This window comes from Haliotis rubra, unplaced genomic scaffold (assembly GCF_003918875.1).
Source record: "Haliotis rubra isolate DU_JTF1 unplaced genomic scaffold, ASM391887v1 Scf14, whole genome shotgun sequence".
Classification (NCBI taxonomy): Eukaryota; Metazoa; Mollusca; class Gastropoda; order Lepetellida; family Haliotidae; genus Haliotis; species Haliotis rubra.
Genome location: NW_025765336.1, coordinates 237,557 through 255,272, shown reverse-complemented (window position 1 = coordinate 255,272; position 17,716 = coordinate 237,557). Strand labels below are relative to the sequence as shown.

Below are 17,716 nucleotides of genomic sequence, written 5' to 3'. Positions count from 1 at the left end.
CTTGCCAATGGTGTGACCCAATTCTGTGCCCAAATGTTTACTAAGGGTTTCCAGACTTGCTGAGTGATACTGCTCTTTGTAATTACAAATTTATCTTTTTTTCTCTCGCTGAATGGCATGGTGTTTACGATTTGTTGGCACAAAACATGCAAGGCCACTCGGTAAAATGCATGTGTAAACATACTGACAGGTGCTTAACCATCCGGATATACGAGAAAATAATGCATAGAATTTAGTGTTTTGTATGTGAAAATGACTGACCGGTTACGGAGACAGGATTTCTGGATAAGAGTAATTTGAAATCGTGAATTCGTTTTAAGGAATTTTTGTTCGGAAGGCGAGTTTTCCGGATATCTGAGGTTCGGATAAACGGGGCATGACTGTACTGATTTGCTAAAACCACAGCAGTCACCGTAATGTTTGAAACCATGCCATGTAAATATGCAGATATTATGATCAGTATCAAGTTGAATAATTCTATGAAAAATGGCACTCATCTAAGCCTGATGCAGTACAAAAACTTTCATTGAGGGTTGCCTTTAACTGCTTAGAGAAATGATATTTGAGTACTTCCATTATGGCCAACACGTGTCTCTGTTTCAGACCCTGATACTCCGGGACTGGTGGCTGTGTACCGTGCTCAGTATCATGTTTGAGCTGTTGGAGTACACCCTAGAACACCAGCTGCCCAACTTCAGTGAATGCTGGTGGGATCATGTGAGTGCTGCATATCAAGGGGGGTAACTCTACAAAGGGACACAACTCTGGATTCATCCTAACCTGTGTGCACATATAGCTTGTATGACAATTGCCTTGTTTTGTAGGCTAGCTGTTCTGTGCCGAACATAAATTATGTACTGCCAGACTTTTTGATTTGAAGATGAAGAGCCAATCGTGGCAGTGTTTACAGTTGTGTGGAGTGTCTAAGACTGCTGCCAAGATTGTTGTCATGTTAAAGTCACATGTCTGAAACTATGACCCAGTCCCATTGGACATCTTCGTGGGGCAACTGTAGCTGTATAAGGGACTACTACTAAGACACTATTTATGTCCACACTATTTGTGTTTACACTTGCCTTCTATTTGTCCATTGCTATTAAGAATTAGCACCAGTTAACTACAGGGTTTCCTTTGTTATCTTATCACTTTTGTTGTTTTCACATGTACATATATACAGAGTCATGCAAAAAGTATTCAGACACTTGAGGTAATTTCCATAGACTTACATGATAATTTAGTGTAGCATAAATAATTTTTTGAATTTAATTTTCGTAAGATCCAAGTCAAATTTTTTACATTTGTGTGGAATCATCTTACCCACAATCTCATAATTTCTATTTAATTTTCGTTGCTTATTTATCGAATGGCAACAATTTAATCAACCTATGTACAGTGCCATGAACTCCTTTAACATGGCGGCCTATGGGGTTGTGCATTGTGGAACCATATGTAAGTTGATAGTGGTCAGAGAATTGAACTGAAATTATGTGTACAGAGCAGAGATGATTTCAAATATGGCTGTAAAATTTGACAAAGATCCATCCTAAACTCACTTCATAAAAATTGTTTTTGCTACACTGAAATAGCATGTAAGTCTATGGAAATGACATCAGGTGTCCGAATACTTTTTGAACGACTCTGTAGCTCTGTGCTGCCTAGTTTTACCACTGGGTGAAATATTGCTGTGTGCTACATTAATCAGCAAACAAATTAACCTCTCTCGTCTATGAATATATCTACATGCTAGGCACACTCACATGTGTAGTTTATGTGTGGAATAATTTTCATATTCATGACTTTAAATACCATTTCAAATTTGTAAGAGTGTAATGTGCATGTTACTATGGAGTTTTTCAGTATTGGTAATGTTTGTGTGTTCCTTTTCAGTGGGTGATGGATGCCCTTGTGTGTAATGGGTTTGGCATTTATCTGGGCATGAAGACCCTGCGCGCTACCTGACCATGAAGCCATACCACTGGAGGGGCATGTGGGACATCCCCACATATAGGTACGTTACCATGACAAGATATCACTTCATTCAGGTGACTCTTCGTATCACCTGAGTATGTCAGCATTTGGTTTTCTTTGTGATGTCTACACTACAGGTATGTTAACAGATTGGTTTATCCGCCTATGTCAACCCTATGTTAACATATTGTAGTATCATCAACACTTACTGGTGAGTTACCTGAGTATGTCACCTTTCTTAACTGTGTTGATTGATGCTCCTGATGTAGGTCACTGGATTATCTGGTTCAGACTATTTACAGACTTCCATCATATACTGAGTCAAAAAAGAAACTTCACATTCTTTCTTCAGGGCACTATAAAAGAACAAGAGATGGTAAGATGGTTAAATTGTTATTATTTCATTGCTGAGATCTGTGTGATGTACTCGATACACTGACAGTGCCATAATCAGTTCCATTAGGCTACACCGCCATTCCAAAACATGGGTTTACAGAATGTCAAGTCGCAATACATAGGACGATTTGACGGTCTTCTGCTCGTGACGTCACACGTGGACAACCCGACCTTGGGCAATCAGAAGTGGTGCCAGTTTGTTGTAGACGACCTCGCAAGTCATACACAGTACGACGGCTGCATCCCATTGCTCTTGCGACGTCAATAACCGATCTTCCCGCTTGCAACATGCCAACGGCACGTTCACGTTGCACATTTGACAATCATGGCATTTCAAGTACCGTTAGAACTGTGGTGTAAAAGTGTTTTTCAATTCTTGAGGCCAATGCAAACACGTGCATATGAAGAAAACTTCGATGTGAAGATCACGTGATCGACTGCACGTGCAAAACCTGATTTGGCACTAACGTCATTTGCACGAGGAATGAATGGGTTTGAGTGGGTTTTGCTAACGTTTTTCTAGAGTCGAAAGATAGGGATCCCATTTCGGATACATAGATGTATCATCAGAGAAAAATTATTTATTATTTTTCAAATTACATTTTGTGAAGTTTCTTTTTTGACTCAGTATATGTTTGGAATATGGCTGAGTAACATGTAATAGACAGACACTGTTTGCATGTTTAGTGGTTCAGTGGTATATTGCTTGATCATGTTTGAATGTTTTTGGTGTATTTCTCCAGCGGCAAGTTGCGTCGTGTTGCTGCCCAGTTCACGCCTTACAGCTGGACGGACTTCGACTGGAGGCCCACTGCCAGTCTCAAGAGGTGGTGTGCCATGTGTGGAGTTATCGCTATAGTGAGTAGGCTTTGAAGATGATTCTTTGGGGAAGGATTGAATGGGAATTGATGAGCAAGGGCACAACCTTTTGGTGCTTTGGACCCATCCTGCTTTGCATCCACAATGGGGCACAAGAATGTGTCATTAAGGACCATTTCTGCTTTGCATCCACAGTGGGGCACAAGAATGGGTCATTAAGGACCATTTCTGCTCTGTATCCACAGAGGGGGCACAAGAATGGGGCACTAAGGACCATTTCTGCTCTGTATCCACAATGGGGGCACAAGAATGGGGCACTAAGGACCATTTCTGCTTTGTGTATACAATGGGGGCACAAGAATGGGGCACTAAGGACCATTTCTGCTCTGTATCCACAGTGGGGGCACAAGAATGGGTCATTAAGGACCATTTCTGCTCTGTATCCACAATGGGGGCACAAGAATGGGGCACTAAGGACAATTCCTGCTTTGCATCCACAGTGGGGCACAAGAATGGGGCACTAAGGACCATTTCTGCTCTGTATCCACAAAGGTGGCACAAGAATGGGTCATTAAGGACCATTTCTGCTCTGTATCCACAGTGGGGCACAAAAATGGGTCATTAAGGACCATTTCTGCTCTGTATCCACAGTGGGGGCACAAGAATGGGTCACTAAGGACCATTTCTGATCTGTATCCACAGTGAGGGCACAAGAATGGGGCACTAAGGACCATTTCTGCTCTGTATCCACAATGGGGGCACAAGAATGGGTCACTAAGGACCATTTCTGCTCTGTATCCACAATGGGGGCACAAGAATGGGGCACTAAGGACCATTTCTGCTTTGCATCCACAATGGGGCCACAAGAATGGGGCACTAAGGACCATTTCTGCTCTGTATCCACAATGGTGGCACAAGAATGGGGCACTAAGGACCATTACTGCTTTGTGTATACAATGGGGGCACAAGAATGGGCCACTCAAGACCATTTCTGCTCTGTATCCATAGTCGGGCCACAAGAATAGGGCACTTTCACTATTGTCACAGCGCCACTGAGCATCTCTACGGTGAATATTAGGCGCTTTATATATAAATTATTATTATTATTATTACTATGGACTGTATCTACTCAAGGGCTTACAAGAATTGGGCCCTTTGGACCACTACTGTTTTAGTTCTCAGTGGGATCATATGAATGAGGCATATGGACTGATTGTTCTCTGAATCAGCTCAATATAGCATTCATCACTACTTGCCTCTTTCCGTGACCTACAAGAAGACTCGTACCCCTATCGTACTCCATTATTGCTAAGAATCGTGGCAAACCAATAAAATCGCGGATAGTAAAACACATTTCGAAGCATGAAAATGGCGGAAACTTTGAAACTTCGCTAAACTATGCAAAGCATAATTTAAACATAAAGGACCAGCCACTTTAAACACTGAAATATATTTACAAAGAGAATGACTGTATTGCTGTTTTTCCCACGGGATATAGGATATTCTCGGAGCCATGTTTGGAAATTCAGAGTTATCTTTCCTTGGTAATAGTACTAGACTATTTTCATCTGCATGCCCGTTTGCGCTTAGACAGGACCCAGTCATAAACATGGCCACGAGAGGGGTACGAGGCGCTATGCGGCTTGCCGGAATGACACGAGTAGGTACGAATGCTCAATATAGTGATCGCCGAGGCCCTGTTGTGTATAAAAACCATGGAGGAAGGAGAAAAAGTTGTCTGTTTCTCAGTCCCTGAAGCCATTCTCTTAACACTGGTGGCTTTTATATGGAACAGGAACTCTTGTGATGTGAATTAAACAAGGGCAGACAACTCAGTTACCCTCTTCACATGTTCCAACCCTGGCAATGCCTCCTGCACCAACTGATTGTACCCTTCACTGTATCAAAAAGGGAGATAATCCACAGTGTAGATTACTTACACTATGTCTGTAGCAATATATCTTTGCTGATGATGATGTGTCGTTTCAGTTCCTGCTGGCAGAGCTGAACACGTTTTACCTGAAGTTCGTCCTGTGGATCCCCCCCGAACACTACCTGTGCCTTGGTCGTTTGGTTTTCTTCCTTTTCATGGGAGCTGCAGCGATGCGGGAAACATTTCAGTATTTAGATGACCCGTGAGTACATTTGAAACACAATTCCCAAATAAGCAAGGCAAAAGCCCCGAGGGCCTTCTAAGTGCTTGAGGTGAGGTGAGGTGAGGTGAAATTGAGTTTATCGTCGTGCTTGAGAATATTTCGCTCATATGACGACATGCATGCGTGTGTATGTGTATGTGCGGCTGCTTGTACTAGCCCAGACTTAAGCTAGTTTTATAGTGCTAGCCCACTGAGATACCATGCCGCAGTGAAGCATGAATACCCCACTCAGACACATTATACTGACTCCAAGCCGACCAGTCATTGTTGTACCCATTAATGCCAAGCGCCAGGCAGGGACCAACAAGTACCATATTTTAACGTCTTTTGGTATGACGCGGTCAGGGATCAAACCCGCGATCTTCCACTCTCCCGGGCGGACGCTCTACCCACTACACCACGGAGGTGGTCTCTAAGTGCTTGAAGTGCCGGAAGGAATGAAAACACATTCGGGTGCCAGACAATACAGTGGCTTTGGTTTAAAATGATTTTATGATGATTAAGAGAAAGAAAACTGCAGGGACATGTAAAACTGAACATCATCTCATCACCTGCTATGGGGATTCGTGAGAAAGCAGGGGGTTTAGAACATATATAAGTTTAATTATCATTGAAGGCCATGCACATCTGGACGAGGATTAATCTTCAGTAACCCATCCTTGTCGTAAGAGACGACTAACGGGGATTTGGTCAGGGTCACTGGCTTGGTTGATGCTTGTCATCTTATCCAGATTGCATAGGTCGATGCTCATGATGTCAATCACTGGTTCAGAATTGATTATTTACATTTAATATTTACATATTTAAAGTATGATTATAAAACTTTGGTAGTGTTGCACTCTTCAGTTCAGTTAGAAAGTCAACGTCAATCTCTGCAAATACGCTTGCAGGCTTTGTTATTTAGAGAAATATTAAGAACACTAGGATGACATCACAATTGGTTTGTAAAACAATGAAATTCCTACTGCCAACACATTTAAGTGTTTTTGATGACCTGTGAATAGTTAAAAAACAGTTGAATTTCCAAAATTAATAACTGACTTTTGTTTCAATAAAAATGAACATGAAAAAAAAATGTTGACAAAAGTCGTTAGATACCCTTTTTCTGTTTCCAGGAAGTGCAAGAAGTTTGGCCGCCAGTCGTGGATCATCGCGGCAATCATAATCACTGAGTGCCTCATTACGTTTAAGTTCGACTGGGAACTTGTTGTGAAGCCAGTCCCACAGCTTATAGCCTCATTCTGGCTGGCTGGCTTTGTGTGTCTCGTCAGCTGGACTGTGTGGAAGTTTTACGTCAAGAGGGACGTCAAGAACGATGTCCCCAAGATTGAGCACAATGAAGATGGAAAAGTCGACATCAAGTCCCCGTCTAGAGAAGCCCCTATGCAGCTGCGAACTCGCCCCATCAATGGCTCTGTACATTAGGAATGTATCAGTTCTCGTCCTAGGAGTGTCTTTTGTGAAATGGTCCTTGGAATGGTTTTATATATTCTCATAATCGGAAAGGAGACTGCTTTAAAGATCTTGTAATTGTGTCTAAATGTTTTCTCTGATTGGTGTGTACATGATGGCTCTATTTTAATGGTTCCTGTCCAATATGGTATTTATAACGTGTATGGGATCTGTTTTACAGAATCCCATTGTGTATGTGTAATGGATGGACTTGAATTTTCGCAACTTGCAGTTTGGCCAAATCTGTTAGTCTCTCTGTTCTGCTGATGTCTGCCGAGGTTTGTAGAAGTAAACAAATACTATTTTTTTAAATTTATTGAGGGCGGTGGGGTAGCCCAGTGGTTAAAGCGTTGGCTCATCACACCGAAGACCCAGGTTTGATTCCCCACGTGGGTACAATGTGCGAAGTCTGGTGTTCCCCGGGTGATATTGCTGGAATTTTGATAAAAGCGGCATTAAGCCCAACTCACTCACTCACTAATGTATTGAAATTTCTACTTTTCGTTTGTGTCTGTTTTATCATCACTATCACAAAATGCCTTCTGTCACAAGTTAGATTTTGGTGATTTTATTATATATATGACTAGCATAAAAATACGAGATATTCTTTTCCCCACTCAAACAAATATACAACAGAAAACAACACCAGAATATTGAATATAGTTAAATTAGGGAATATTGAATCATAATTAAAAGAAATATTGAATCATAATTAAAAGATCATCAACAAACCAATCATTTTTAAAGAACCACAACAGAATGTTGAATAAACATTAAACAAGTTCAACACAGTACTGAACCAGAGTTAGACAACAACAGAATTTTGAATCATTGTAAACATCAACAGAGTATTAAATCATTGTAAGTAACAACAGAATACTGAATCATAGTGAACAACAACATAATTTTGAATCATTGTAAACAACAGAATATAGATTCCTTGTAAACGACAGCACAATATTTAATCTTGTAACAAAAGAATTTTGGATCATTGTAAACAACAGAATACAGAATCATATTGAATCAACAACAATATGGTATACAACAGAATAATCAATCTTTGTAAACAACATAATATTCAGTCATTATAAACAACAGAATGCAGAATCAGTTAATGAACAACAACAGATTTTTAAACTTATCCTATCTCACGGTATGCACCTCTCTTCTTCTACGACCATTCGATTTTCCCATTGTAGAAACACAATCAAACTTTCTTAGAGACAAGCACACGTCCACCGACTTAGCGACAAGAAAGAGAATGACAGGCACAGGTAGTCACGTGATCATCTGAGCGATCTGCATGCTTACGGAGATGATTGACAGGTGCTCATGTCGGAGTGGGGGCAGAGGTCAGGGCGGGTCAGAGGTCAGGGCGGGTCAGAGGTCAGGGCGGGTCAGAGGCCAGTAAGATTTGATTCAACTGAGCCTACAGCACGTTTCCACACATGGTCGTAGAAGAAGAAGAGAGGTGCATACCGTGAGATAGGATAAGTATTGAAATATACAATTTATTATAAAATTTACAATATTTTGCTATAGTTAACTGACAGGCAAGGAATTGTAATTGTTATTGTTTCATTAAATAACATCACTTTCATGCTTATACAGAGTTCATGGTAGTTCATCTCCAGAACACGAGGAACAGTTGGAATGGCTTGATTGTGAAAATTAGCTGATTGTAGTCAGCACAAGGATTGTATGCTAGTGAGCCTCGTGATAAAGGCACGCTTGGAGATAATAACACCTTGTATTTTGAGGTATTTTCTTATAATATATGTGGTCATAATCCAGGTCTGTCATCAAGGAGTTCATGTCACTGTATCTCATTTTCACATATGTTTTGGGTGTGTTTAATGCGTTGATGCCGTAATCTTTCATGAAGACTTGTAAACAGGGTCAGTGATTTTGAAGGTAATAATTTGCCTGACTTGTGAACGTCCAAATGATTCTACATGTATTTGTAGATTCTACATGGAATGGAATCATTTAGTTTGTTTTTGAAATAAGTTCAATGAAATAGATGATTAACCATCTCACATGAAAACTAAATGTTTAAGAAGCCACACTTTGCTTACATATTTTCTATTACAGCTTGTCAGGATGACTGCAGCTAGTTTGTTGAAGAAAATGTAGCTAAAAGTTAAACCAAGACTTTTGTAATTTCTCGACTTTCACAATGGTAAGCAGTCTACTTTTGGCAGAATTCTAGGTTATTGATAAGTTTGGGATAGTGATACAGTGAATGCATAATTTGGAGCTTTGTCGATTCCATAAGTAAACATTCCAGGGAATTGGAGAGTGATGTGATGGCTCCATTGCTGAAATATGGAGAAACTATAGAATACAGTACCAGCACAATGGAGATATTCCTGATATCAAAGAATCTGAAATCCCCAGTTTTTCAAATACGCTGAACAAAAACGTTAGAGATCATGACTTTGTTTGGATGATATATTTTGTAGTGAGGATTGAGCGCACAATAAAGATATCCTCAGAGATATGATCCCTAACTTTTTAATTTCAGTATATTATTTTTTTCAAATATTAGTTTTGAAGAATGAGATAGTATTTGGACGTGATGGGTTCCCAGACTCCAGACCTGAAAATATTTCTACCAATTTGAACACTTTCACATCTCTGGAGGTTTGAAAACTATTTTTATAGTCTATAGCCTAACCCATTGACTGCCTATTTTCTAAGAAATGTAGATGTTGGGGTGATGAAATTGTTTTATATATTTGTATAAGTCTGTCATGCTTCATGTATCTTGTATAATACCTCATCTGTAGCTACACCATGTAATTCTGTATATCCTATATATATATTTATATACTGCTCAACGTTTGCCAAGGAAAGTCTGAAGTGCCGAGACTGTGGGTACTGGATTTCTTGGGAATGTTCTGTACATCCAAAATATTTTCTAGCGATAAGGTATACATTTCTGAAAAATTGCCCTTTATGTTTTTAAGATATGAATCTATCAATCCCTAAAAGTTGAGTATTATTCAACTTTGGGATGTTGTATTCATCCATAATACTTTTTATCTTTAAAGTATACATTTTTTAAACATTGCCCTTTATGTTTGTAAGATATAAATCTATCAATCCTTACCAAAAGTTGAGTAGTATAGCTGTCCTTGCTGCTATCTGGCTGCGCCTCGCGGCATGTATTATCTTTAACACTATGTGACCGATAATGTGGGAATCACCACCTGTATTTGTGGGCCATGTCTTGGAGTGACGAGATTCCTCGTCCCAGGCACTGCCAGGCTGGTTGTATTACCATGGCCCTGCTAACTCTGTATTTGGAGGATTTGGGGAGGTAACAGGGGATCTCTGGGGTTCCTTAGGTGCACTAGTGCATCTTAGGCGTTTGACAATAGTATGATGGAGTTCACTGGGGTTATGCTAGACTATCGTATAGTCTCTGATGGGCGATCTTTGGATGTTGTAAGTGTTCACAAGAGATTTTGCGTGTTCACACTGGCTTATGGTAGATATGTGGGGTTCACAGCGTTTGGATGGTGACAAGGTTGACTAATTTGAAATTGACATGACAGGGCTGACATTTGTTTGTTGCAACATGTTATCAGTTTGCGAAAATAGTTTCCAAATTTCGCTAGCCAGTCGGGCTAGCTATGACTGAATGTTACTAGCCCACAAAATAATTCACTTGCCCGAAATTTGAATGTAGAAACTAAGCAAAGATTACAAAAAATGATGAGAAAAAGATATTGTCGGCATGACAAAGGTTTCATCATTAAGCTGCTAATATGATAAACATATTTTTAGGCCAAAATTTTGCATGATTTAAAATGTATTATAACTTAGCAAGTCAGAAGAATGATGTATTTACAAAATGACGCCATGAAAATTCAATAGCCAGTAGAGCCAGTGACTATGGAGATTAACTGGCCCGCCTGGATTTTTACTATCCATGGGCTAGCAGGCCAGTGGCTATTTCGCACACTGCATGTTATCCATTAGGAAGACAGTATACATCCTCCTTCTTCGTCTCCCACCTCCCCCTTCATGCACTAGAGTTCTACATGTGTCCAGTCCTGTCTGGTCCAGTCTGGTCTGGTCTGGTCCTGTCTGGTCCTTTCTGGTCCTCTCTGGTCCTGTCTCAGCGGCTGAGTCGTGTGAACGCTGTGTGGGGCTTTTTAGTTGTTTACCATGTTCACTTCTGTGGATTGCCGACAGGAAATCAGTATTCGAATTCAAGACATAATTCATATATCACATACAAGTGATGCTTTTGTTTGTGTTTTGTGAACTTCCTTCAAAGATATATTTGTTTGTGTTACCACATTGTTGAAACATGGAAGACATTGTTGTGAGATCTGTAATGATACACATTGTCATACTGCCTTCTTCAAGCCTGTATGGTTGAAACCTGACACTTAATGGTATACTGATCGGGGTAGGTAACGAGTTGGATCCTTCACGTCCGGACCCCTATCAACTGGTTCATGTTATGATGACATTGCTTTGGAAGGAACCTTGAGACAATATTCATTTAAATTGAACATAATTTGAAAATCGTATGATTTTCATTTTAATATTTTTACCTGTTGCTTTAATATCCTGGTAATTTTGAAATTGTTTTATGACTAGATGGGTAGCCTGATGGTTAAAGCATTTGCTCGTCACAGGAAGACCCGGGTTCAATTGCCCATATGGGTGCAATGTGTGAAGCCCATTTCTGGTGTTCCCGCCGTGCTATTGCTGGAATATTGCTAAAAGCAGTGTAAAACTAATCTCACTCACTCACTATGACTACAGATAGCGTACCATGCTTTGTGTGGCAGTATGACAATGGTGGGTCGTTACAGCGCTGACTTTACAGAGGTGCCAGGTATTATGAGGACATGTATTTTCCAGAATGAATGTATTTTGCCAATTTTTATATGAACATTTCAGTTTGGCTGTCCTGATATGATGTGAGGTTGACTTCACCGAATCTGTTCTACAGCCTTCCATCAGAAGTACTTCCGCCGCCCATATGGCTTGTGTCTTGTTGGTTTCTATTTTGATGCCAAAACTATCCGATGTTTTTTGTGAATGTGTTCAAATCAAATCAATTTGTGAAAAATATTTTATAGCAAAAAACATCTTCCTCTGCTGTACTGTGATGAAATACTTCTGGTGTGATGTTCAATTCTGTTTAAGATTATGAATACATGCTACTCAAAAGAGGTTAAGGAACTCACAACCTTCTCATTGACTTTAGCTAATATTTCATATATATATGCTCAAAGTGTTTTTATTCGGGGAATATTTTGTACTGCCACACGAAAAAGACAAATCACACACATCCTGCCTTATGAAAAATACAGGTGGAGCTGCTTTGACCTGCGTGAAGCTGAAGCTTAGATATAATTTTTGGCAAGAGTACTTCACATTGAAGCTTACATCAGCAGCCATGTTGTTATGTTTGCGAAGACTGTTGATTTCGTTTCATGTCTCAATATTTTTAGCTTCCTGACAGATGTCTTTGAATGATTTTATCTGGGGCTTCAGAGTGAAAGTGGTCATTATGGCTTTTTATCGAGAAGATGCTATATTTTTACAACTGTTGTTAGTTGCATTGAATGCTGCCATTTTCTGAACAGAAATATAATCAGTGGAAATATTTATTTATTTTTATCAATCCTGACATGAATATTGTGACAAAAGATTTTGAGATGGGCCCTGCTGAGGTATCGTTCAGTAATGTTGATTAGGCATTGTAGTAATGAAGCATTCGACTTTATGGATAACGACTTCTTGTTTATGTTATTCATGAAGTCGTATGCTTCAGTATTGACTCACCAACTTCTACAGTCCGTTTGGCTCAAAAGCGGACCGATGAATTGCAATCTAACTCGAAAACTAATAAACATAACATACTCAATGAAACGCTGATCATAATCAAAACATCATACCCACTCTGTGAGGTTTTTGCAGAATTTTTGTCCTACAAATAGTAAAGTTGTTTAACAAACTATCATTAAAATATTGACACAGTTCACTGTTTGTTACGAGGGAGGAGTGCAGAGAAAGGGACAGCCAGGTGTTCGAGAAGCACGTTCACAGACAAAGTTATTTATTCATTAACCTGTGCTGTGCCATCTCCATCCGTTCTCGAACACCTGGCTGTCCCTTTCTCTGCACTCCTCCCTCGTAACAAATAGTGAACTGTGTCAATAATTTAATGGTAGATTGTAAAACAACTTTTTAATTTTTAGGACAAAAATTCTGCAAAAACCTCACAGAGTTGGTCTGATGTTTTGATTATGATCAGTGTTTCATTGAGTATTTTATGTTTATTAGTTTTTGAGTAAGATTGCAATTCATCGGTCCGCTTTTGAGCCAAACGGACTATAGAATACTGATGAAACAATGAGGCATTATAGTGCCCAGAAGATGATGACTCTTTTACCAAACTGACTGCTCTCATTGTAGGCATCTGATACACTTGTGTACACTTTCCATCTTCATGCATGCATGTTGTGAGGTTTGCTTGTGTATGGTAGACAGGGTTTAATCTGGAAGGCATTAAGTAGCTGTATGAACTGTCTGATGTTGGTAGGGTGCAACCATTGTTCATAGATGTTGATTGAGGTTTTATGATCTGTAGATTTATAGACATACCAAAGCTTCTGCATGGAGAAGACAGATGGTCGTACCTTTCCAGGGTTGAATCTGACACCCACCTGAAAACTGAAGTCAGTGTCTAGAGAACAGGAGTTTGATGGGGACTCAGGAGAAGTTACAGGAGTTTGTACAGGAGTTTGAACAGTAGCATAAGAGTTTGCAGTTGTATAATAAAGATATAATTATTTTACAGTACGGTGCAGCCATTGAGAAACCACTGTTTCCATGTGGAGCAAATTAGAGCATTATATCATCAGAGGCATTATCAGATTGAGGTTTCTTCAGCAGACTGCCTTCTTCCACCCTTACATTCAGGCCCCTGTCACAAAAAACGACAATAATAATAATAATAATAATAATAATAATAATAATAATAATAAATGTGCATTTATAATGGGCGCAATCCAGACAGATATGCCTGCTCAAGGCGCTACAAGGGGATTGTATAAAGATAAAATTCAGGGAGTGTTGTTGACTGGATTTAAATGTCACTATGATACTGGGGCGGTGGGGTAGCCTAGTGGTTAAAGCGTTGGCTCGTCACGCCGAAGACCCGGGTTCGAATCCCCACATGGGTACAATGTGTGAAGCCCATTTCTGGTGTCCCCGGCCGTGATGTTGCTGGAATATTGCTAAAAGCGGCGTAAAACCAAAACTCAGTCAGTCAGTCACTATGATACTTGGAGAACATATGGGTCTTTAGTCTTGATTTGACAATAACACTGTGTGTGTTGTAAGCTTGTATTAAAGAATGCTATTGAAATCATTTTAATGCTTAGATTGCTTTGTGGAATGCCAGGACCCAGGGTCATTTTCTGGGCCACAAAGACCATCACAAGAATATAGATACTCTCACGTTTAGCTCCACGTTTTGTAGCCTAACAAAGGTACGTTTGGAACTGGGGAATGATTTTCATATTCCTCTTCATGTTGTCAGTGCTTTGGCCTTAGACATCCCGTTTTGTTCAGAATTGAATGAAAGGGATCCTCTGTGTTTACAAATATCATTCCCGAAGATTGTATATGCTTTATTTGTGTTCTCCATAAGAACTTGTTTAGAGCAGACAGGGTTCGCTATCTGGTTCAGACTTGTTGAAACCTCTTTTCCCAGATTTGGTAGCTTTGTGGTTGAAGTGTTAGCCTTTTATGCCAAATGACCTGAATTCTATTCCTGAAATGGAAAATATATTTGAAGGTCTTCCTGGGCATGGGATGATAAGATACTGCATGACTACTGCTAGCATACTGTATAAGTTGATGAAAGTAGGGTGGAAGCTTGGTCCAGCAGCCATTACAGCATTGGTAAAGTAAACTGGAGCAGTGTCTTGATGGACAGCGCCACATTTCCTGCAATGATGTCTTTGATAGACTTATACAATCTTTCGAAAAAGCTTGGCATAATATTTACCATTCATAGCTGTTACGTGTGGTATATAATTGATGTCTGGGCTGTTCCAAAAAAAGGTGGTCATAACTTTCTGGTGGATCTGGTTGCTAATGATTTCTTGCTTTGTAAGACTTGGAGTGTTTGTGCTTGAGGGATCCTTGTTTGCTCTTGGATCCAGTGATGGATCCAGTGATGGGTCCATATAACATCAACTGTCACATACCCAACATGAAAATCTGGGCAGGGGTGGTAACTGCATGGTTAACCTGCCTTGAGAGCCCTGAGACCTGAAGATTGGTTCTCTGTGTCCATACATTTATATCTTTATATATTTGGCCCAGGGGCTGCTGATTGTTGGTCTGCTCATGTGACATGTCTTTGTCACTATGACTTTAGTGAATCAGTATTTGTGACTCTACAAGATGGATCTTGATGGCCCTGCACGCCAAGCTAAATTCTCCATTTTATGACAACTGGTTGCTTAAGAAATGTTCAAAATGATGAGGTAGGGATGATGAGCTAGTGGTATTCTTGATCATTATGGTGACAGATTGAAAATAACTGCAGAGATGCCAACCCTCCCAAATTCATCGGAATTATCTTGAAAAATGAATGTCGATTCCGCATTTCCGACAAAGCCAAATTCAAAATATAACAAAGATATAGAGTCTTACTTACTGGAGGGCTAGGATCATCTTAAACTATAAATAATGGTAATAAAATAAATATATCACTTTATTTACAGAAGTTCTCAAATTGTTTACACCAGAAAGTAATTCAGAAGTTAAGTAGGCTGCCTGATAAATTCCATGCACTGTTTATTATATTCACTTAACATTCACAAACACTGCTACAGAGTACTGCAAACCGGTTTCAGTTGTATAAGGATCGCTATTTGTAATGGCATTGAAAACTGTCATTCCTTGAGTGCAAGAATTATTAGGGATCCCTAATTTGTTGGGACAATTCCTAAATTTTTCTGTCTTAGGGAGCTCAGATTCCTAATTGCACCAGTTTTGGGTTGGCATCTCTGTAACTGCAAAGGGTACCTGGATGATTTAAGTCATTGTATTCTATCCATTTGAACTTGTACATTGGTATTGGTCATAATACAGATGACACTGGTTGAAGCATCGTAAAATATTCAGTAACGGCTGTGGTAACATATAAATGGGACGATTTCCATATTTTTTCAAGCGGTTATGCCACTCATCATTTGCTAAGGTTGACATGTTGACTAAAGGTGACTATCTTGGGTCATAGTGAATATTAAGTGGTACAGCAGCTAATGTGCCTGTGTATAAGTTCTACAAACATTTTGGGGCGGTGGGGTAGCCTAGTGGTTAAAGCGTTGGCTCGTCACACCGAAGACCTGGGTTTGAATCCCCACATGGGTACAATGAGTGAAGCCCATTTCTGGTGTCCCCCGCCGTGATAATGCTGGAATATTGCTAAAAGCGGCGTAAAACCAAACTCAGTCAGTCAGTCTACAAACATTTGGCTCCCCTTTCAAGTGCTTGGTTACAGTTGAAGGGAGGTAACTCTTGCTGGGTTAATTTTGTTTTCACCTAGTGTGTCTGCTTCGCTTTATCAGACTGAACTCAGTTCTATGGATGTATTGGATTGTATCAATTTCCTTCTCATATGTGATTCATTGTACATCTTCTGCATATTGCATTCATGCTTGTTGGAGCATTCATATCATCTCAGCTGGGTGCTTACACAGATAGGTTTCCTGAAAATATATTTTATAAGATGCATTTTTTAATCATTTTTATATTATTGGAGTTGATCACACGATGACAAGTGTTCGTTGAATTATTTATGATTGACATGCAGTAACCACTATTTGCCAAGTCATTGTGAACCTGCCTTTGGTGGTATGGATGGAGCAGTGTGTCCTTGTATGTGCCAGAAATCCTGGGTTTGAATCCCGGTCTGGATTATATTTCTTGGTTTGTCTGCACCATTCCGGTGCTCATGGTATTACCAAAGTGGTGACTTGTCTAAGACTTGAATCACTTTGAGCTATGCCAAGAATCAATGTGTGATTTATTGAATGTAATAATGTTTATTCTGTGCCCAACATGTATATCAGAACCCTGAGGTTTGTGCCTCTTGATATGTATATGTGTAAGGCTTTCATCTTTACATCAACAGACATTAAGGTAGAGCCCGACAGTTGATGTATACACAATGGAAGGATGTATATTTTCTTATATCTAAGCTTAGTTCTTGTTAACTGCATTTGTAACAAGCCATTAGAGTACCGACTGAGAGTACCTAAGTACCAACTATTTTGGAGATACAGTGTACAAAATGGCTGCCTATGGACTGTACTGAGTTGTTTACATAGTTGATCACTGGTTGATCACAGGTTCATTACAGTATGATGTGTAAGATGTATGTATGACTTGACTAACAACCATCATTATGATTAAATGTGATACTGTGACTTGACGGACTACACAATGTCTGATAGCTCACATCTTTACCTGCTTTCAGTCTTTATGTTTACCTGGGTGCCGTTGAACCATACCGACTTAGCGCTAAGACTACCTTAAGTCTATGTTAAGGTATGGGAGTTACGTTAAGGTATGGGAGTTACAGTCACCTTAAGTCTATGTTAAGGTATGGGAGTTACAGTCACCTTAGCGCTAAGACTACCTTAAGTCTATGTTAAGGTATGGGAGTTACAGTCACCTTAGCGCTAAGACTACCTTAAGTCTATGTTAAGGTATGGGAGTTACAGTCACCTTAACGCTAACATAGGTGGATCCAGAGTGGGGTTGCGCATCCCCCTTTTGTCCTGAAAGTTTATTAAATGACCATTGAAACTCTCGTGAAAATGAAGTGTGCACCCCTCCTTTCTCAATAGTGTACACCCCCTTTCTCA

General features: G+C 39.8%; 1 protein-coding gene and 1 long non-coding RNA gene across 2 annotated transcripts in view; both read left to right on the top strand.

The window, feature by feature from the left end:
* Positions 1–6,892, top strand: part of LOC124268674 (phosphatidylserine synthase 2-like) — a 58,562-nt gene extending 51,670 nt beyond the window's left edge. The window contains 6 exon segments of the mRNA XM_046703645.1: positions 604–717; positions 1,888–1,947; positions 1,950–2,008; positions 3,108–3,222; positions 5,173–5,318; positions 6,455–6,892. Of these exon segments, the coding sequence (XP_046559601.1) occupies positions 604–717; positions 1,888–1,947; positions 1,950–2,008; positions 3,108–3,222; positions 5,173–5,318; positions 6,455–6,764 (804 nt within the window). The 3' untranslated portion in view covers positions 6,765–6,892.
* A 7,811-nt stretch (positions 6,893–14,703) lies between these two features.
* On the top strand, positions 14,704–15,463 carry LOC124268675. Its single transcript, XR_006896327.1, has 2 exons — positions 14,704–14,997; positions 15,065–15,463. It is a non-coding gene; the product is annotated as an uncharacterized LOC124268675 (long non-coding RNA).
* Positions 15,464–17,716: the final 2,253 nt, after the last annotated feature.